Source organism: Xenopus tropicalis, chromosome 8 (assembly GCF_000004195.4).
Source record: "Xenopus tropicalis strain Nigerian chromosome 8, UCB_Xtro_10.0, whole genome shotgun sequence".
Taxonomy (NCBI): domain Eukaryota; kingdom Metazoa; phylum Chordata; class Amphibia; order Anura; family Pipidae; genus Xenopus; species Xenopus tropicalis.
Window position 1 is genome coordinate 68,213,896 of NC_030684.2, and position 22,145 is coordinate 68,236,040.

A 22,145-nucleotide genomic window follows, 5' to 3' on the forward strand; every position below is an offset into this window, starting at 1 on the left:
GAATAAAACCTAGGTAAAATAGCTATAGTTAGAAAAATTAGCAAACAAATACAAAGTATTTGTTAAACACATTTCTTAAACAATAATTACAGGTTAACAGGTATTGGGAGTGAAATATTACTAATGTTGGGTTGAGGTTGATTTACCCTTGCCAGCACTGCATGGTGCTGTGCAGTGATGAATAAACTGAAAGTCCTCATAATTCTTGCAGGTAACTCATAAACACTTTTATTGGCAATCAAGCTATCAGTAAGTTCACAATTTTCCACAAATGATCACACCACCTCAGATATTACCATCACTCTCACTATGTGGCGTAACAATTGAAGATGTGAATGGCTTGCACACTATAATAATAGATAACATAGAACCATCACACAGGTTTTCTCTACCACAGAGATCACAATTCTGTGTGCTGGTTCTGTGTTTTCTATGAGTATTCCAGGTGGGTGCCGATCCTACTCAGTACTGAGCAATGGAGCATAACTATATGGAGAGGCTGGCTGTGCCTGTAAGTTCTTTAAACTTTTACGATAAAATGATATATAATTGTTAGAATCGTGTCCGTTATGTACTGAAATGGAATCATACAAGAATGGTAACCTGGAAAAAATGAGTTGGCAAGAGTGCAGGGAAGTTGACAGTAAGTAATACAGAGCCTGACATGGCCTTACAGCCCAATGCACCCCATTCAAGGGCTGCTAAAGGTTTTCTCCAAGAAATCATTAGTGATTTTAAAGTCAACCATAAGGTGAACAAATACTGTTTTCTGTGACCTAATTTATGCCCTGGGGGTCAGTTAAGTGATGACTTTTATTATTAAATATTAAAAGAGAAGGAAAGGTAAAAACATTAAAAAAGTAAGCTTTATCCATAATTTTTATGTAAATATAGCTATAAACACAGAACTGCTGCTCTTCTATTTTGTATACATGATCTTCTGTGTTAGACTTCCTGCTCCTTCAGGGCACAGCTAGTGTCTGCTCAGTTTGACCCTCTCTCCTCTTGCCTTCTGCTCTCTCCCCCTACCCTCAGGAAGGAGCTCCTGGTGCAGGTGGCCATGTTATTTAGCACACATAACTAATGAGGTGCGGGCAGCCTAACACTGTAGGGGGCTATTGTTTCCCCCAACCAGAGTGTGGGCTCTATTAGTCTGCACCTCTAATGGGGGGGGGTGAAGCAATTTTAGGGTGATAGGTGCCCTTTAAACAAACAGAGGGAGCTTCTATGGCTGTTTACTGAGATATGGTAAAGCATTCTGCAAAGCAAACATAGCGTTCTAACTTGCACTATTATGACTAATCTTTTGGCAATAACCAGTGTAATGTTTTCTCCCCTATTATAAACAGACACTTTCAGGCAGGTTTTTTGTAGTTGATAAACAACTATTAGTTTTTTTCCGAAATGCAATGTTTAATAAAAACAAACAACTGAAAGGTAATGAGGAAATATCCAGCCACTACAAATGAAAATAACATTGTATGTCAGGAAGTAATGAGTTTTCTGAAAATATTTTAAGACAACATTCCGTTTTTGAGACATCATCGATTAGCTGTAAGGACAACAACAATATTTTTTGATCTATCTCTCACGCTTCAGAGATGATTATTGGAAGTGTTTGATGCATAATAGGTGAGCAAACAGACAGATTGCCTCATTATAGCTAATACTCTGAACACAACGAGTGCTTTACTTATTCCAGGAAGAACTTTCTACTGATTAAAAGAAATCCAATAAAACAGAATTGAAAAAACATGAATAACTGATGGATTAAATATGCTTTCATCCTAAGTTTCCTTGATACTGCAAAAGCTACAAAGAGGACAGATGGTCAATTTTAAGTTATTTGCTTATACAACTTACTCTAATATACCTGTTATCAATAAACTGCAGGTTTGCTATCCGGGGTTATTATATAATAAATAGGGCAAATTAAAGCACTCTGGCAGAGAAATTTGTTGAGGGACACCATCAAAATAAGAAAAAATAGAAAAATACAAATATAAATTTGAGTACACAGTCACATGATCAACAATAAGTATTAGTAGATTTTTTGTATTTCCAGCACCCTAAGGCCAGTCCCTGTCTGCCCGCTCCCCTGCCCCCCCCTCCCCCCCCCGAGTGCAACACTTTCCCTAACTCCATCAGCACTTGGGACTTTATGGGAGGGAGATTTGAACAACTGTAAAAATCTCACATGTGGCCAGTCCTCAGCAAATGAACCATTAGAAGCAGCTGGGTGCCATGCCACCCCTGAAATTGTGCCTCCCAAAGACCAGGACTTTGTGGCCTTCCCAAAAATCTGGGCCTGGGGAGACAGGGAGGTAACCATTATGGGTTGTAGCTCTAGTTGTACTGGACATGTCTTCAGGCTCCACACATGACTTTACTGTATATGATTGTCATATTAATTGCAATATAACACATCGTCTTGTGATCATTTTTTACATCTTCCTCTAGTTGCAGTTTGAATTGGGCTGGTAAATATGGATCATATAAACTGTATTGGCCTTTTTAAACATAAAAGTGTTTTCACTGAGCCAAGGTATATGTAAATTTAAATGTATTGCTTTCTTATGTGGATTAATTTTTAAAGACCATTTTCAATAGCAGAATCTATTTACCGGTTTATTGAATGTATGTCTTGCTTTATGACAAGTATTCTAGGCATACACAGTGGATCAGAGCCACTGCCCCAGAAGATATTGCAACATTAATTATCCTTTATATTAATAAGAGTAAAAAAAGAGGCAAGAAAACAGATGCAGTTACCTTATAAACAATACAAATATATGGAATCTGTTATTGCTGCCTATACATTGCCATACAGGTGGCTGATTTGGCCACCTATGTGCTGGGCCAAATAAGGCTGATCTGATTGTTTGGCCTCTGGGCCAAAATTTGGATCATGATAGAGGCCTGTAGTCGGGAGATGACCACATCAATGCACAATTTTTGACCATACATCTGTTGGGGAGGCAGTTGGGTAGGGCCCAAACATAACACAGGCAGCTAAACAGCTGTACAAACAAATGATGGGGCAGATTTATGAAGAATTAGATTTTTTTTACTTGGTAAAGAAAAACATACTCCTTGCTTTACATTTACAAACCTTTTTTTTTTAAAAACCCAATCAATGGGCTGTTGGTGAAATCCCCTTTAACTGAATTGAAAGCTTGTCATTAATACAATGCTTATTTTTTGTTCTGCAAATTTTCAATTGTCAGGGTTCCCCACTGCCACAAAACTATGACACCCTCTATGAATTGAAAGTCATTTTCCTAAATCTGCCCGTGTGATGTCAGTAGTCCCTTAAGTTAGTGTTCCAGAGTGCTCTAGAATGGCTAACTTTGGACTTTGATGCATTTTTATAGGCATAGAATGTAACATAACTTACTGATGTGCTTAGTTTTGCCCAGTTCTTCTCAACATGTAGCACAGCCTCTCGAATTAATGAAAAAAGATTAAGCAGAACATTCTCCAGGTCATAGATGCCATACATTTCTCTGGTGTGCCTCTCTATTGAAAGAATGTATTCATCCCAGTGTGTATCTATTTCCACCACACCAACTAGGCAAGTTCGCATTGTAGATCCACAATACCCAGCGCACGGCTTGGCCTCCAAAACACCTTGGCAGTGGGAGCAATACCACATTTTCATTAGTGTCCTTCCACAGTCTTTGTTGATTTTCAGGTAATCAGTAGTGTTTATAACTTCAATTCCAAGGTTCAGTGCTTGCAGGAAGGCCCTGGAAGCCTGTAAAGATTTTGATACCTGTGTCATAACAGTTTTAGGGTACTGGCCAAAGGCATTGGTGTCAACCCTTGCAAGACGAAGACACTCAGCATTTTCAACTGTTTCATGAACTCCTGGGTTTAGGTAATGGCTGTACAATACAGGAAACAGGCTATCAAAAAACTCATTTACCATGTCATTTACATTAATATCGGAGCCCAGCAGGTACAATGAGATGTCTGTGAATAGCTCACCAACAAATTTCATGGCCTTTGATGAGATGTTCTGATAATGAGTCTTGAACATTGTGTTTGTGTAATTTCTTGCATGCCGAATTACCATTTCAAAAGCTTCTGCAAAATAAAGACAAAATACAAAGGAATGTATATTTTAGTGTCTATTACATTCTTTATCATCTTAGCACCCATAACAACTTTCTTAAAAAATGCAATAGCAAGTAGAATTTCCACATAAACCCCATGATCCCTCAAAACTACTGACATTCTCTTTCTCATTGTTTCTGTTCCACATACTGCTCTTTAAGTCTACACGCTTAACATGAAAACCTTTTAAGGAGAACGAAAATACTTTCAAATGTGCAAGACGTATTTCACACACCAGAAATGTCAAGATTCAGCTTCTGAGTACTATTTGCTTTAATTATTATTCTAATTTGAAACATTTAAATAAGCTAATATTTTGTCTAAAAGAAAATCTTCTTTGGCAACATCTTTGAACTTTCTCCTACCCATGGTGCTCACATATTTTGATACAATTTAGGAGAAGAAATAAATGACAATACTGCAGCAACAGATGTACGGTTTACTGTACAGTAGGAATATCAGGAATCTGAAACATATGACTCCCCATCTGTTGATGAATTATAAAGTCTAGCAGTAGCCCTGTACAGCAGCTGAACAGCCACAGGTTGCCCTTCTCTACTGTATAAGACATAACTGCCTCTGAGTGAAATATTATACAAGTTAAATAAATTATGAATGGAACTTCAATATGAGATAGACATCCAGAAGAAAATACAAGGAGCATTCCTTCTCTGCATTCTCTGCAAGTTTGTTTGAATCACATCTTTTGGATGCATTTGTTTGGTCCACATCCTTACTGGGAAGGAAAATGTGTGCTGGAAAGAAAAATCTGGAAGGCAGAGAAAGAGTGTACTATGGGGTGCCATTTGTCCAAAGCACATTTTTTCTACAAAAATACATTCTATATACAAAAAACAATCCCCAGTACACAGAATTAATGTGTGGACATATACACCCATGAAGAATGACAACGAAAATCATCATCAAGTATTCTATCTCACAAATGTATAACAAAAACAAAATATATAATGGTGTAACTGAATAGCATATTCCAGCTAGATTTTCATGACAAAATAGATGCTTGTGACAGAAAGCAAGATTCTATAGCTCAGAATTAATTCTATCAACAGAATGAATACTCAGTTCCACAAAACAGATAAAATATCCACTCTGTGAAACAACACTGTCAATCAAATTCCTGAGTCAATTTACTGGTCTTCCTACTGTTTTAATTTGTCTATAGAGTGTTAACCCACACACACATACACACACACATAAAAGGATTTGTTTGTAGGATTTGTTTAACAAGATGAAAAGCTGCCAGCTCTGCCCCATATGGCTGCATTATGCCTAGTGCTGAGGATACTGTCTGGGCTGCTATAGAGGGCGCCCTCTAACGTCTGCAGTTGTAGGTTTTTTAACTAGAAGGTCTTCCAAATGGATGAGAAATATAGTGCTTTACTGATGCAGTGCCACAACACTGATGTAATGATATTTCTAGGGATTAGTTAAGGTGAGGCCCTATTCCTATTATCTCCCAGCCTAACACATCATTATAATAGGCCTAATATCCCCTCATTAACATACAATAAAACACAATATCTTAATTCTATTATATTAACCCCCCCCCCCCCCCCAATATTAGCAGCGTAACTACTTAGGGTGAAGGCCCATGGAGCTACTAGTAGCAGCTACTTTTTCATGACTACTTAACGCCAAAAAATACCCTGCCATAGACAATACTGAGAATTGCCTCAGTCTTTTAACTCTGCTAAAAGACTGTTATCAGTAAATGATCAGCATTGTCTATTTTAGTAGCCACTACAAGTAGCTGCTACTAGTTGCTCCATGTGTCTTCACCCTTATGGGTGAGAGGCTCCTCGGTAAAGTACAATACACCAGATATTTATAGTAGCAATGTAACTCAGTATATCCGACTCAGTATATGCACCATGTAAGTACAGTATAAACCATGTAACTTAAGCTCCTCTCTCCAAGGATACCAGCTGATTCACATCATTATACTACAACATGAAATTTCACAACTTTACATAATTTCCCCGCCGTAGTAGTGACCCTAAAAAAAATTGTAGTTCACTGTTAGAATGTTTGTCTTCCTCCTATTATTATGTAATATTGTACTCGTTTATAGCAGCTTATAGCAGTCTCTCAATAATGTGCTTATCTATGGTTCAACTACTACATTATGTAACCACAGGATAAAAACCCAGTGGCCTCACTTTAGGCGCACCACCCCCAACCAAAAATCCAAAATATATAATCACTTAGTAACATTTTAAACGTATTATATTAGGTTATCATGAAAAAGGAACACATACCACTCACTAATTAGATTCACTAAAAAATTTCTAGCCATTTTCCCCATATTTTTTCATGTTTCTTGGGAGCTCCTCTGGATTTGTATATCAGACTTTCTAACTTACATAGATGATCGACTTCAGAGAGCAATTGTGCGTATTTGGGAGGTGTTGAGTCTTCCATTTCCTTGTTATTACTTTTTTCTGTTCAGAAACTATTTTCTATTCAGAACTTTTGCCCAATATTTTCCCAAAACCAGACACTCCCATACCATATGTACTATGTGTGGCATTTTCCACGTGGCATCTGGGACACTCCGAGGATGTCCCTGGGAATATTTGATGCAGTTAAACCATATTGTTCAAGCATGTTGCATTACTACATTTTGATATGTTGTATTTGCTGTTTTATTTTTAAAAACAGCCATTGATAGGGTGTACACTTGCTTCCCAGGAACAGTTTGTGCAGATGGAATAGAGTTTGGTGTCTGTTACCTACGAGGCAAAGTGACTCAATTGGGCTGCCAAGTAGTACAAGTAGATATTGGGAAGTGCTACCCCTCCTTTATCTTTGTCTCTGGTAAGAGTACTCAGACTCAATCTCGGTCGGGATTTGGCCCATACTAACTGACGGAATAGCCTGATTACCATTTGAACTAACAACCTGTTGAACACCCTGGGCCCAGATAGACATTGATTTATATAGTATATGTTTCTAAGTATTGCTTTGTTATCTTCCCCTTCCCTCCCCACCTGCTTATGGTATATAGTGGAAGCAGATTTGACCCAAACCAAACACAAAGTGATAACCTAACCAAAATGCACTCATTTGGGAGTGCTGTGAGGTGCAGGTAGCTTAAATTCCAGCTTGGCCTTTGTAGAGAGGAAGTTGGTGGGGAACTAGGCAGCTCTGTTGTTGGTGACATCCATGCTCATTAGTAGAGATGTAGCGAACCTCACAAAAAAAGTTCGCGAACCCGTTCGCGAACTTCTGCCAAAAAGTGCGAACTTTTGCGAACTTTGCGAACCCCATAGACTTCAATGGGAAGGCGAACTTTAAAAACTAGAAAAGCCATTTCTGGCCAGAAAACTGATTTTAAAGTTGTTTAAAGGGTGCCACGACCTGGACAGTGGCATGCAGGAGGGGGATCAAGGGCAAAAATGTCTCTGAAAAATACGTTGTTGACACAGCATTGCGTTTTGTGCTGTAAAGGGCAGAAATCACACTACATTTCTAAACTTGTGTAATAAACTGCTTTAAAATGTCCGGCGTCTACATGCCAATCAAGTCGTGTAAAGGTTACAGCCGTTTCACACCCAAAGACAAAACGTCGCAGTAGTGGATACGGAATATATTATTGCTGGTGGAGAAACATCGCTCAGCGACAGCAAACAGCACTGGACACATTAAAGAACAGTAACTTAAATTTCTGGTTGGTGCTGGGGGTGAACTACTAGGAGCAGCACACCAGTCCCCAACACAGCTAGACTAATAGCACTGGGCTCTATAAATTACAGTAGCAAACACACACAGATGGAGCTGCAGTACACAATGAAAAGAAGAGTAACAGTAATCAGAAAATAAAAGCAGTCCTTACAAGGACTATTGGGTTACAGCAGATGATCAGCAGGACAGCTGTCCACAGCAGCTACATACAGAGCAGTAGAAAGTGGATTACTAGTCAGCAAAGCTACCTAAACTGTCCCTCAAACCCCTGCACAGCTCTCTCCCTATGCTAACTCATCAAGTACACACAGGCAGAATGTAAAATGGCTGCTGGGCTTCGGTTTATATATGGAAGGGAGTGGTCCGGGGGTGGTCCAGGAGGGAGAGCTGCCTGATTGGCTGCCATGTATCTGCTGGCTCTGGGGTGAGAGGTCAAAATTTGGCTCCAGCTAAGGCGAACCCAAAATTGCGAACTTTGCTAAAAGTTCGCGAACTTGCGAACTTGCGAACTTGCGAACACCCGATTTTCGTGCGAATTAGTTCTCCGGCGAACAGTTCGCTACATCTCTACTCATTAGTGCAAAAAGTCCATTTGCCTTCTTCGAGGTATCCTTGCAGATTATCAAGTTTGTACAATGTGTTAAAATTGATAACCTCATCACTGCAGTGGCTTGAAATAAAGGTATTTTTAGCAGAGAAACTGCATGAAGGTGCTCTCCTCTGTATTTATAAATGTATCGGAAGGCTGAGTGGTTCACTGACACTAAGCAACATTAAGAACATATCTTGAAACAGCTGCTCATTGGGTGCTAAAACATCCATGGTAGAAATTTAGATTGTAACATAACATTATGCAGGAAATAAACAGGTACCGGTAAATCACAATGAATTCTTTTCCCTTTATCAGCAACCAGTGCTTTTTTATTAAACATCTGACTTCTGTATCCTCCTTTAACAAACTGTGGAATGGGGATTATCCCTTGAACCTTTGTACTTTCCTGCCAATAAAGAGGCATTTCTGCAATATCTTCTGAGAGCAATTCTGCTATTCCTCTTAAATATTATTGCTCTGAAGTGCTCAGGGGAATATGAAACTGTAAGAGCTGATGGTCACCTGTAACTTCTCCTAAAAGCATTTTTCTACATGCAGTGTTTCTTACTAAATGTAGGTTTGAGATTGAGCAAACTCAAAATGTATCTCAGCTGGTATTTTGCATATATATATAGCAGTTAATAATTATAACAAACATGGACAGTTTTCTATATATATGAATTTGTATTATCTTTGGTTATTTATGATGACTGTGAATTTTTTTTTGTTTGTTTTTGTTTTTTCTCTGCATTGTTTTCAGTTTGTATAATATACACTAAGACCAATGAAAAAAAGGTGTGCAGCAACTCTAATTCCCCAATAAAGGTCAGAAATGTATTTGCTTTGCATTAATGAAATGTACAGAGCATCAAGGCTAAGAACTTATGTATTTCGGGTGCATCCTTCAACATTGGTCTATGAATGCGCCTGAAATGCATAAGGCCTCAGCCTTGATGTTCTGTATGTTTTGTTTTTGAAAAAAATCTTTACATTTTATTGGGTGAACCAAGTTGCAGCTTGAAATTTTTTATTGATGTTCCCTGTTTTTGCTTCTGGGAAACACCCAATTTTCCCAATGATTGGTTAAAATATAGTGATGGTAAGCTGAGAGCAGCAATTTCTTTCAAATTGTATAAAATATTCCTTAATGTAGGTAAGTCTTATCTAAACAGTGTAGCATGTAGGGGTTCACGGTTTTAGGGGAACACATTTGTTAAAATCCATGTGATAGATTGTGGTGCAGGAAATCCCCATATCTAGAAGTAAAATGACCTTGGGGTGGCACCAAATTAATTAATGACAAAACTACTCCCATACTAGTTAACTGATTGCTGATAAACAATCTGGTATCTCTGTTGGCACACTTATTCCTACTTTTCTTGTCTATTTTTTTTATTCTTGAGGGTATTAAAACAGGTTACTATTGATATAAGCTTGGAAAGTGAATCTCACCCAAGGTGATGTGTGAATTTTTCAGGGGTATGTCCTTTCCACATGTACAAAATACACATGCAAATACATCTATATATAATATATTGGTTGCAGCTGCTTTATCCCCAGACAGTCTTTTGCAGCCAGGGTATTTTTGAGTTTTCTGGCCCGAGTGTATTTGACCATGATAGAGTCCTTACAGTGAAAGTAATCACAGCTACATGAGCATTGCAAAAATATAGAACAAAGGTTTAAGCTGACACATTAAATAAAGAATGCAAAGGTCACGGTTATTATAAAACACCAAACTGAGCAGTTAAAGTGAATGTAGTACTCCGAATAATATTGTTCATGTAAAGCAAAGAATTAGAACATATCTTCCTGAGCGTTGTTCCAAGCCACTTTATTTTACATCAAAGCGATCATAGAAGTTCATTGATTATATTAATCATTTAACCTTCTCATTTTGCACTGTGAATAAAAGGTGCCCTGATTATACTGCACAAATGAACCAAAGATGAGGTAACATCGCTCTTATGCTTTGATTCTACTGTGCATCCTGACTCCATTCAGTCTACATTCTTGGTTTAATTGCACACAAATTAGAGCAGCTATTTAAAATATTGCTAAAAGACCAAGAGGGCATCCTGTTTCGTGCATTTTGCACACCTCTTTTCCACACAATCATAAGGCGCACAGCTTTTACTTTCCATTGCTTACAATATACAGTAGATATGCTGCATGCTGCAAAATAACACCACTCCTTAGTATCTTTAAGAAAATATTTCACATTGCAGAACAAAATGGCAAAATGAAAATATACAGTACCTGTACTTGACAAGAATTGTTTGCACACTTACAATGTTGCAAGTTCTTACTGCCATGCAATAAGCAAAGGGTTTTTATTACAACCAATAAGGGGTATGGTTACATTGCTGCATGTGGAATCAAGTAGTAGTGTTGATATTCAGTAAATGTGCACCCTTCAACATCACTGCACAGGCAAGTATGTATAATGTATAAATAACAAATATATTGTAACACTTGTTTGGCTACATTTAGACAATACCCAGGCTAGTGTGGGAATTAGAGCATGGGCTACATGCGACTCCCTTAGACAGGTTGGGCCTTCACTAGGTGGAAGAGACAATACGGAGCAAGGGTGTATTGGAACTACAACTCACTGTAGCTGTGTGTATTGCAGATTAGCAAAGATGGATGCCAGAAGGTTCTTGCAGTTTGACTATAGTACAGTTTATTGTCCAAGACAAATTATGATGCAGGGTTAAACTCACAATGCAGATATAGATGTTAAAAGATAGTACTCTCAGAGGACAAACAAGGGAGGATGCACCCCGTTTTATCCCACCTCCTTTTGTAAATGCAACTTGTCAGCTTGGTACCCCTTTAGAAAACAGTCTGGATAGATATCTCAGTCCTCAGGTTGATAACCCCTAGCTTGAGAGTCCTCTGTGTGAGTAGGGATCAGGGTTTGTTCTAACCTGTCTCTTATGTCTACTACATGGCCCTACGCTGAGGCAACACTGCTGAATGGAAGGGTACTTTCAGAACTATTTTCCTTGGTGGGGCTTTAATCTGCCCTTGCTTGCTAAGTCTCACTATCTCACTCTCCTAGAGAGTGCTATTACAATTACTGCTGATCTTGCTATTCCTCATTCGCGGGGCCCTGTCCCCGACTTCACCAGAGTGGATGGTAACACTCTGGGGCAAATGGCTTTACTGGGGCCTAGTTCTGCTCCCAGGCTCAATGGACCTTCACCTGAGATGCAGAGGCTGACAAAGAGGAAACCACACTTCTTTGCTAGACACTATATGAGACTGCAAGGGGTGTGAACAACCAGACAAAACCAATTGGGTATAGTGACACTGAAACTGAAACTGATACAAAAGGACTTTGCCCAGTAACAGTGGATATGTGAACAGGTTGGGTTTAAAGCCATAGGGGAGCTTAACCCTATGGTCCCTACAATATCTTGATAAACACTTGATAAAGGGCCTTTGTCGTGTGAATAAAGGGCCGTGGCAGATGGGGAGTTTAGTTGCCGCACGACAAATCTCCCTTGTCGCGGGCGACTAATCTCCCCGAAATGCCATCCCATTGGCTAGAATGTAAATCGCCGGTGACCGCTGAAGTTTCCTCTCAAGGCAACTTCGGTGTTTTCAGCAAATCGTGGCGCCACGTATGCCATCCCACCGGCGTTTTACATTCCTGCTGGTGGGATGGCATTTTGTGGAGATTAGTCGCCAGCAACAAGGGAGATTTGTCGCGGGCGACTAATCTCCCTGTCTGTCATGGCCCTTAGCAGCAAGCACTGCATTTTGCTCTTTCCTGGTGGCTTTGTTAAGCTTATTTTTGTTTTTTACACTCTGGTGGAGGTGTACACCAAGATTGAGAGCTGAATCGTTAACCCTTGGCAGCACGGTTACTTTCATTGATTGATCTAAGTACCTTGTTTGAGTGAATAAAATTAGGATGCAGATAAAATCAAGCTTCTAATCTGAATTTCATTACAGGTAACATACCTTTTATCAAGATCTTATTAAGCTTGTACAGGATATCCAAAATGTAAACTGCATCTGGCCCTAGGCCTAGGCTATAGCACACACATGGGGGGTATATTTATCATGCTGTGTAAAAAGTGGAATAATACATTACCAGTGATGTTGCTCATAGCAGCCAATCAGATGCTTTGCTTTGATTTTCTGTTGAAATCTAATTGCTGATTGGTTGTCCTGGGCAACATCATCGGCAATGCTTCACTACACTTTTTACATAGCATGATAAATATTCCCCCATAGTGGTGTATATTGCTACACCCATAATTCTACTAAAAGAAAACCTTTAAATAGGGTAAGCTTTTAAAATGGACTCATTATGGTAATGGGGCTTGCCAAAAGATATGTTGCAAGCCCCATATCGGTACTGGGATCTGGCATGTAAAACAGTCCAAAATTATTAAATCACAAGAAAATCATTAAATCAATTTGCCAGGCACTATATGAAGCCACCAGGCATACTTGGTTATTATTGGAACACTATACCCCCAGAATGAATAATTAACCAACAGATTAATATATTATGTTAAGTTACTTATTAAAGAATCTCACCAAACTGGAATATATATATCAGTAAATATTGCCCTTTTAGATATTTTACCTTGAGCCAGCATTTAGTGATGGGCTGTGTGCTCCCTCAGAGATCACTTGACAGGAAAAAATGCAGCTCTAACTGTAACAGGAAGTAGTGTGAGAGAAAAAAGACAGAACTCTGTCCATGATTTTGCAATTTTCTATTTAGGAGTACCCAACATTTAAAAAATTCAAAGAGGGACAAAAAGAAATGCCACACATAGGGGGAGATTTATCAAGACACAAATGCATATTTTTCGATTTTTTTGCGCTTGTGTGACTTTTTTTCGTACGCTAGCGTGAAAAATTTGGGAAGGTTCTGCCACTGTTTACAATGGTTCGGTATGAAAATTTTGTGACTTTCGGATCGCCAATACGATATTATCGTGACAAATATAGAGATTTCGGGGTATAATTTCCCTTAAATTGACACAGCCAAAGGCTTTAGTTTGCCCTCACTGCCTTAAGGTGAGGCCCCACAAAAGCTTTGTTGTGTAGTTTTTTTAAGTGTTTGTGACAAATGGTATATATGGTGGGAATGGCCAAAGCCAGGAAATGTACACATGCCACATATCCTGCCTTTCTCTCTCTGTTGTCATACCTAGAGGTGCATCACCATGGAATGGCTTTGGTCACTGCTCCCCAATCATAAATAAGCCCCAGATTTTCCTGTTGATTTTTAACAGTTTATTATTGTGACGTTTCTATAGGCAATGTACACAGCATGGAGACACCTTGCAACACTAGCTCTGCAAACTAAACTGCTGCATCTTCTCACAACATCAAATCATGCAGGTAGATTCACCAGAAGGTGGGTCATTTTTTGTAGAACTACATTGCTATAAAAATGGAGCTTTTTCTAGCAAAGAGACAAAATATTGTCAAAGGATATTTTCAAATTTTGTTCTCCAGCAAACTCACTGAAGAGATAAGCCCCAGTGTATGATAGATAGCTGACCAAAAAAGCACACACTGGTTTGAAAGCTTGTTAAATTTGATCGCCTTGCTTCCCACTGCCTCTCTCCCCCTCATTACTTCAGAAACATAGATCAGCAAAGCAAGCATTTCCTCCAAGGAACCCACGTTGCAGCTAATAAATATAAATTATCCCCAAATATACTGAACAGCTTGGAATGTGTTTACAAAAGTGATTTATTGTGCATTTCTGCTGTAGTAACAGGTTGGGATTTATGTTTTGGCTTTTCTTACTGAAGCAACATTATGAGCATTATTTCAGCCACCAGACTCAGAGGACTTTGCCACAGGTGGCAGAAGATTTGCAGAAGAATAAGACCTAAAATAATTGTAATGCAAACAAATCATTTAATTTTCTTGTTTATGTACCTTATTAGAATTGGTAAATTTAATAGAGGTCATTAAGAAAACAGAAATCAATGTGCAAAGTGCAAAAAAGATTGTTATTTGCCGGTTTGGAATTTTGTAAAGTTTCCGTTTCAGAGCACAGAGACTTGCCACTCCCCCCAGTCAATGCTGTGTTGGTATACAGAGATATTGACATGTATTGTTGTGCTTTATGGCAAGGTCTTTCAGATTGGGATTAATTGTATATTGGGTTAATAGGGACACACCTTTTCAAATTTTAGAACTTTATGTAAAAAAACAGGCATTCACATTTAAAAATCCATATATACCCATTGTAGTTCACATGCCAGCAACATATTTATATATACAGTAATGTACAGTATCCTTTTACAGTATTGTAAAAGTATTATGCTTAAAAAAGTTGTATTTCTGACTGATATAATGAGAAATTTCACCAAAACCCCACTAGTGCAGGGGTGCAGGGGAGCTGGTGGCTCTCAGTACAGGCACTGTAGGATAGGAACCAATCAGCAGCTAGGCTGACTTGATAGGGAACTGAAGCCTGTCTTTGCTTGTGTGAGTGCAAGGCTGTGATTGGTTATCCCTCTCCTACTGTGCTTCTGGCAGGGGCTGTTAGGACACACCCACCCTTCATTTGAAACAGGGACAGAGACCTGAGAGGATCTATAGGGAGCTCCAATAAAGGGGCCATTTTTACAGATAGGATTCATTTTTAGCCTAAAGTGAAATCAGCACCTTATATTATTCATTATTGCCTACAAAATTAGGGTTTTTTTTCCATTTATCCAATATGTCTCCTTTAATATTGTCTGAAAAAAAATTACTTTAACTGCCCACTGCTTCTCTTACAATTTTCTAAGAATCATTTATATATACATATAGTTATAATTACCAATTACCCTGTGATAATAACAAGTGCAAGCTGGGTAGAAGTGAAGATTTCATACAGAATGCTGTGAAGGCAAGGATGAATATTGTTAAATGGAGGTAGGAGGGTACAGGTCAGAATGCAAAGAAACATGAATGCGAAGAGAATATTAGGTCATGCATTGTGTAAAATATAGTTAACTGCTAACATAAAGCAAAATGGATTTTCAACCTTGAATTCAGCATAATACATCAGTTCATCGTTATTTAAAAAGTGGAAAGCACTAACATAGGGGTACAACAATAATAATAATGTCATATCATGTAAGTCAGGTTCTTTAGTGTCACTATGAGCATTGATATGTTCTTAAAATATAAAGCAAGCTGCAAATATGAGAGATTCATCTATAATACTTGCTGCCCATGAAAAAGTTAAAATGAGAATAACCTTTGCCCATTCTTTAGAGCTCAGCAAAAGGCTATACACAAAATGTGCACAATAAGCACTTTAAATATGTAGATAGATCTAGATGAACAATAGCCCCATCAAAGGAGAGTTAGTTTCCTTCCTCCTATCCGGCAATGTTGCCTCAGTGTAGGGCCGCGGAGTAGAGACAGGTGACAGGTTAGAACAAACCCTGATCCCTACTCACCCGGAGGACTCATATACTAGAGGTTATCAACCTGAAGGACAAGATATCTTACCAGGCTATCTCCACAGGGGTATCAAGCTGAAAGATGTATTTACCCTGCCCGGGCTCTACCAAGAGGTGGGATAATATGGTGTACACCCTCTCATCCAGGTCTCTTCCACCTAAGAGAAGGCCCATTCTGTTTAAGGGAGTCGCATGTAACCCATGCTCTCTAACCCACACTGGCCTGGTTTTATCCAAATATAGCCAAACAAGCTTTACAGGTTCCTATCCTGTGGAACTTTGTGTTAAAGTACTGTTACAGTACTTTCTTCTAGATATACAACTTCAACTAACTTTACATATTAAATTATCCTTAATTGTAGGACATAAAAAAATCAGCCAAATTCTTGACTGATTCTCATTAATGTCGCTTCCACCTTAAAGTTTTACCTAAAGGACTGCCTTCTTTACCATTTAATCACTGTAAGTAAGACACCCTATGCCACACTGGCCTTACTAGTACAAATGTTTCACTGGCAAACATAAACTTAAAATACTGAATCAGTGCTAATATTAGATAGGTACAGCATACCTCCCAACATTTGGTATGTAAAAAAAATGTAAATGTAAATGTAAAAAGAGGGACAAAAAAAGATTTGGCGCGCGCAGCGCGGCACGTTTCTGGGACCACGCCCACTTTTGTGACCACACCCCAATAAACACAGTGCCACCAATGGCACAATAGACAGTACCCCCCATACACAGTGCCCTCATAAACAGTGCCCCCCATAGACAGTTCCCCCCATACACAGTACCCCCCATACACAGTGCCCCCATTGCCCCATAGACAGTACCCACCATAGAAAGTGCCACCATAGAAAGTGCCCCCAATTGCCCCATAGACAGTGCCCCCAATTGCCCCATAGACAGTGCCCCCAATTGCCCCATAGACAGTGCCCCCAATTGCCCCATAGACAGTGCCCCCAATTGCCACATAGACATTGCCCCCAATTGCCACATAGACAGTGCCCCCAATTGCCACATAGACAGTAGCCCCCATAGAAAGTACCCTCCATACACAATGCCCCCATAGAAAGTGCCCCCAATTGCCCCCACAGACAGTACCCCCCATACACAGAGCCCCCCATACACAGTGCCCCCCCATACACAGAGCCCCCCCATACACGCTCCTTCTTCAGTGGTTCCTCTCCTTATGCAATTCCTTGTGCAGTGGCGACAGGACCTTTTATAGGTTGCGCCCTGTGCGTACGTGTGGCTTCAATATGCACGGGGCGCAATCTTATAAAAGGGCCTGGCACCGCCAGAGAAGGAGCCACATAAGGACAGAAGCCGCGGAAGGAGCCGGAGCGCCCAGCTTCAGCAGGCGCATCCCACTATCGCGGATCGTTCCATGAATGTCCCGCATTTCCGTAATCTATTACGGAAATGCGGGACATTCATGGAACTATTCGGGACAGCGGGATGCGCTATAAAAAGCGGGACGGTCCCGCGCAAAGCGGGACAGTCGGGGTACATACATACTACTTAATCCTTCTACTTTACAAGGTCTTTCCATTGTGGCTTCAGTGTGCTTGCAGGGAAGTTAGTAATATACTTAATAATATACCTGGTCCATTACATGACATCTGCTGTCACTAAACAACTAATCTTTTTTTGCGGGGCAGGCAATATATGATTGACAGCTGAGATTTTTAAATGCCTTTATAATGGGTTTGGATGTGTTAATATAAAATGAATTTGGGTTTCTTGTTTAATTTGAAAAGGCCTTTTATTATACACCTTTTTATGTCTGGGTGACAGGTCTACTAATGTGATCCAGATCCCATACAGCAGACATGGTTTAGGGAGATTAAGGTGGCCATATACATAGCAATAACTATCTTTTGTGCGACCACTGGTTGCACAAAAGATCATTCCCACCCTCCAATGTAAGGTCATGCACCTGGGATGTAAAAATATGCAAGCCACTTATACCCTTAATGGGACTGCACTAGGCAAATCCATAATGGAGTCCTTGTAGATAATAAACTTGGCTGTAGCAAGCAATGCCAGGCAGCAGCTGCAAGGGCAAACAAGGTTTTGAGCTGTATTAAAAGGGGTATGGATTCACGGGAGGAGGGGGTAATTCTTCCCCTTTACAGAGCGTTGGTAAGGCCCCATCTAGAATATGCTGTTCAGTTTTGGTCTCCAGTGCTCAAACGGGACATTATTGAATTAGAGAGGGTCCAGAGAAGGGCAACTAAGCTGGTAAAGGGTATGGAAAGTCTCAGTTATGAAGAAAGACTGGCCAAGTTGGGTCTGTTTACACTGGAGAAGAGGCACTTAAGAGGTGACATGATAACTATGAATACATATATAAGGGGATTATATAATAACCGCTCTAATGTTTTATTTACCAGTAGGTCCTTCCAACGGACACAAGGGAACCCACTCCGTTTAGAAGAAGGGAGGTTCTGTTTAAATATTCGGAAAGGATTTTTTACTGTGAGATCTGTGAGGTTGTGGAATTCCCTCCCCGAATCAGTTGTACTGGCTGATACATTATATAGCTTTAAGAAGGGGCTGGATGGATTCTTAGCAAGTGAGGGAATACAGGGTTATGGGAGATAGCTCTCAGTACAAGTGAGGGAATACAGGGGTAGGGGAGATAGCTCTCAGTACAAATGAAGGAATACAGGGGTAGGGGGGATAGCTCTTAGTACAAGTGAGGGAATACAGGGTTATGGGAGATAGCTCTCAGTACAAGTGAGGGAATACAGGGTTATGGGAGATAGCTCTCAGTACAAGTGAGGGAATACAGGGTTATGGGAGATAGCTCTCAGTACAAGTGAGGGAATACAGGGTTATGGGAGATAGCTCTCAGTACAAGTGAGGAAATACAGGGTTATGGAAGATAGCTCTTAGTACAAGTTGATCCAGGGACTGGTCCGATTGCCATCTTGGAGTCAGGAAGGAATTTTTTCCCCTTAGCGGCAAATTAGAGAGGCTTCAGATGAGTTTTTTGCCTTCCTCTGGATCAAAAAGAAGTTAGGCAGGTTATATATAGGCATTATGGTTGAACGTGATGGACGTACGTCTTTTTTCAACCTAACTTACTATGTGTTGACGCTCAGGGCAGAATCTTCAGATATGGCGGTAGACACCTGCCAATTCAGCCCTAAATGTAGATTTTGCTTGGGCACCTTCAATGGCACCCGATCAAAATCTTTTAACCTGGCCAATCGACGAGATGACTGATATCCACAGAGGTTCCCTTGGGTGTTCCCATTGGCTACCTGCACTGTCAATCAACAAAAACTCTTGTGGCACACTTTTTTTCTTTAAAAATATAACCTGACACCACCGCCATTTTGTGGGGAATTTGGAGCACTGGGGACAGGACGCGCTGAAGTTTTCTGCGTATGTGTGCGGATCCGGGGGGGAAGGGGCTGGGGGCAGAGAACGGGGGTGGCCTCTGGGCTCCCTACAGTGAAACCCGGTGCTGGCTTCTGTGTGCGCAGCTTTTAGTGGCTGATACAAAAATTAGTGGCTTCTACAAAAATTCACCACACACCATCTCCATATCTAAGATATCACTCTGCACAACTGGAGTGCACTGCTGGATGCAGCTATTTGCTGAGTGTTGGACTATTAAAGCTTGAAGCATCCCAATAACTATTTTCTTTACAGCCAAGCACGTGCCTGGGAATCCTGACTGAGCACAGGTTTTCCCATATTTTCTCCAAGTGCATGCCCAGGTAATCCCGAAGCAGGGCAGGATGCTTTCCAAGGATCTATTTAAGTAAAATACCTGAATGATCTCTTCTAAGCACTCAAGATGGTGTAACATTGTACCATTGTCACCAAGTAAGCCTCAGGAGAGGTTACCAGAAGTGGTTGCCATGGAACGGTTTATTATTTGTACTATGTTTATACGGTATTGATTATTGTTTGATATTGTGTAGAAATTTTGTACCATTGTTGGGACGAAATGGTCTTTTCTACTGAGTGCATGTAGGGACATATAGGGTTAACATTCCCTATAGCTTTAAACTCTACCTTCCTTATTTCCATATAGATGTCCATGTATCTATTTTGCAATATAACACATTATGTGTTATTGTCCCATAGGCTTTAAGACCACTTCCTGCACACTTCAATATAGTGTTAAGCAGGGGATGGATCTTCTCTCTTTGGCTTGCATCTGTGTAATCAGGTAGATGTTCACTGAGCCTGGGTTCAATAAGGCCCCACTAAAGCCTCAAGCCCTAGAGAAGCCATCTAACTCTAGTGAAGTCAGTCAGTAGGTACCCCATGAGTCTTTAGACAGAGACAGGCTATTATTTGGCATAGCACTTTCTAGGTCTAGCTTGTAAGAGCAGCTCTGTGCTCCAACTTAGGATTTGATAGCAGGAAGTATCTCTCCCCTAGGCTCTGCTTGCCTAGTTAAAGGAAAAGTAACACAATTTTTTTACATTGCAAATATACATTTTATACACTTTAGCTAACATATATAACAGACTGAAATTTAAATATGATAAGTGGTTATTGAATAAAAATCATTACCTTGGATATATAGGGCACAGCTGAAAAAGGCGATGTGGCGACTTCCTGTTAAAACCGGAAGTTAGTTTCCTGTATTTTCCAGCCTGCGGAGACTGCTTTAAAAGTTATTTATAGATTTTTTTGGTACTGGTTAGGGAGAGGGTTAGGAGACAGAGGCCCTCTTATCTCCTGCTGTGTTTGTTTTTCTGTGTGAGCGGAGCGCACTGCCAACATTGTACAGGGAGAGGGAGGGGGTAGAGGGGGAAGCTGCCCGGAAGTGTGTCAAACGAAGTGCTGCAGCCTGAGCCCTGAGAATACCTGGTAATGGTCCTTATTTAAAATCTACTTATGCTATTAACATTTATGTATTTTAAATATACTAATAAAAGTGTGTAGAAGGCATAGGTTTAATGTAAAAAAAATTGTGTTACTGGTCCTTTAAAGAAACTACAGTACTGGTGAGAGAATCAGGCTTAGTTTGATCTCCCAGATCTGTATCTGCTGTATGGGATCCAGACCACTTGAGGCATTGAAACCCTAGGGATGAACCTTAAACTATCCTAAGCCATCTTCACATGGTATCACAGCTTGTTGTTTTGGTTCTGCCTTGACTGTCCTGACATTTATCACCAACTGTGCTATTGTGGATTGTGAGTGTATGCTACCCTGCCTTGCTTGTCTTGGACCATAAATCAGTTCTGTTTGAGTTTGCTGCAAGGACCTTGTGGCGTCCTCTTTACTTCTTATTTTTGCACACAGCATAAGTGAGTTGTATTTGCATTACCTCCTCCTTGATGCTTCCACATAGCGAAGGCACGTCCTGTGTGTTAGAGTTGAGTGTACCCCATGATCTACAGCTCTATCTAGCTAGTCATTGTCTGTTTTACAGCCAAAAAGGGTTACACACATTGCAAATTTACATTATAAATATATTACTAGAAAGTATTGGTATGTCCTTTGCTATTCCAGTCACAGCTCTGCCTGACTATGTGTACCACTAGCACAATTTAGCAGAGCCAAGACTCTAATTCCCACAGTGCATCAAATACTGAAGTCATGGTTCTAGGGGAGCTGAAGAGCTGGCCAGTACCATTGTTTCAGCTTGTAGTCAGGGAGAAAATACTGCCATCTTGCTTTATGAAAGATACTAGAACCCGATGTGCCGATGGGCTGTACAACTGGAGGTCCATGGGCTAAATGTGGCCTTCCAAGGTATTTTTTTTCTGCCTAATATAATTTAGCCCACCTTTCAGATCATGAACCTACCTGGGCTTATTGTAATGCTGTCCAAGATGTTGCAGCTTTACAATATAAGCCCTGAAAATAAACACTTTTTCGTTAATTTCTAATGATTAGGACAAATAAGACTTTATTTTCATTTCTACTGCACAATAGCTTGGAAGTATTTGTATTATAAGTCTGGGGAAGCAAAAACAAGTACTTCAGCACTTCAAACATTGTTTTTTGAGCCTCACTGCAAATAAGAAAATGTTGAGGCAAATTGTATGTGCACAATATGTGATCAATAGCGTGTTTTGGTAATAACATAGCAACTAGAGGGACAGCAGCTGTCAAAGGAAGATGAATCTGAATAGCATTCCATATGGCTGCTTGGGAAAAAAAAGCATGCAAAAGCTCTGACAAGTAATTATTTATGGGTTTTTTTAATAAAGTACAACAGACCAATTGGCAAAGCACTACTATTGCTATGTAATGGAAAACAAAGTTACACAGCTAAGCCTAGCAGAAGACCAGCA

The 22,145-nt window shown here is 40.0% G+C and overlaps 1 protein-coding gene across 2 annotated transcripts in view; it reads right to left on the reverse strand.

Moving 5' to 3' along the window:
• gpc3 (glypican 3) overlaps positions 1 to 22,145 on the reverse strand; it is a 243,844-nt gene that overhangs the window by 136,128 nt on the left and 85,571 nt on the right. For both annotated transcript variants that reach the window (XM_002932619.5, XM_031891329.1), the window contains one exon: positions 3,398 to 4,089. In XM_002932619.5, the coding sequence (XP_002932665.3) occupies positions 3,398 to 4,089 (692 nt within the window). The remainder of the gene's footprint in view (positions 1 to 3,397; positions 4,090 to 22,145) is intronic.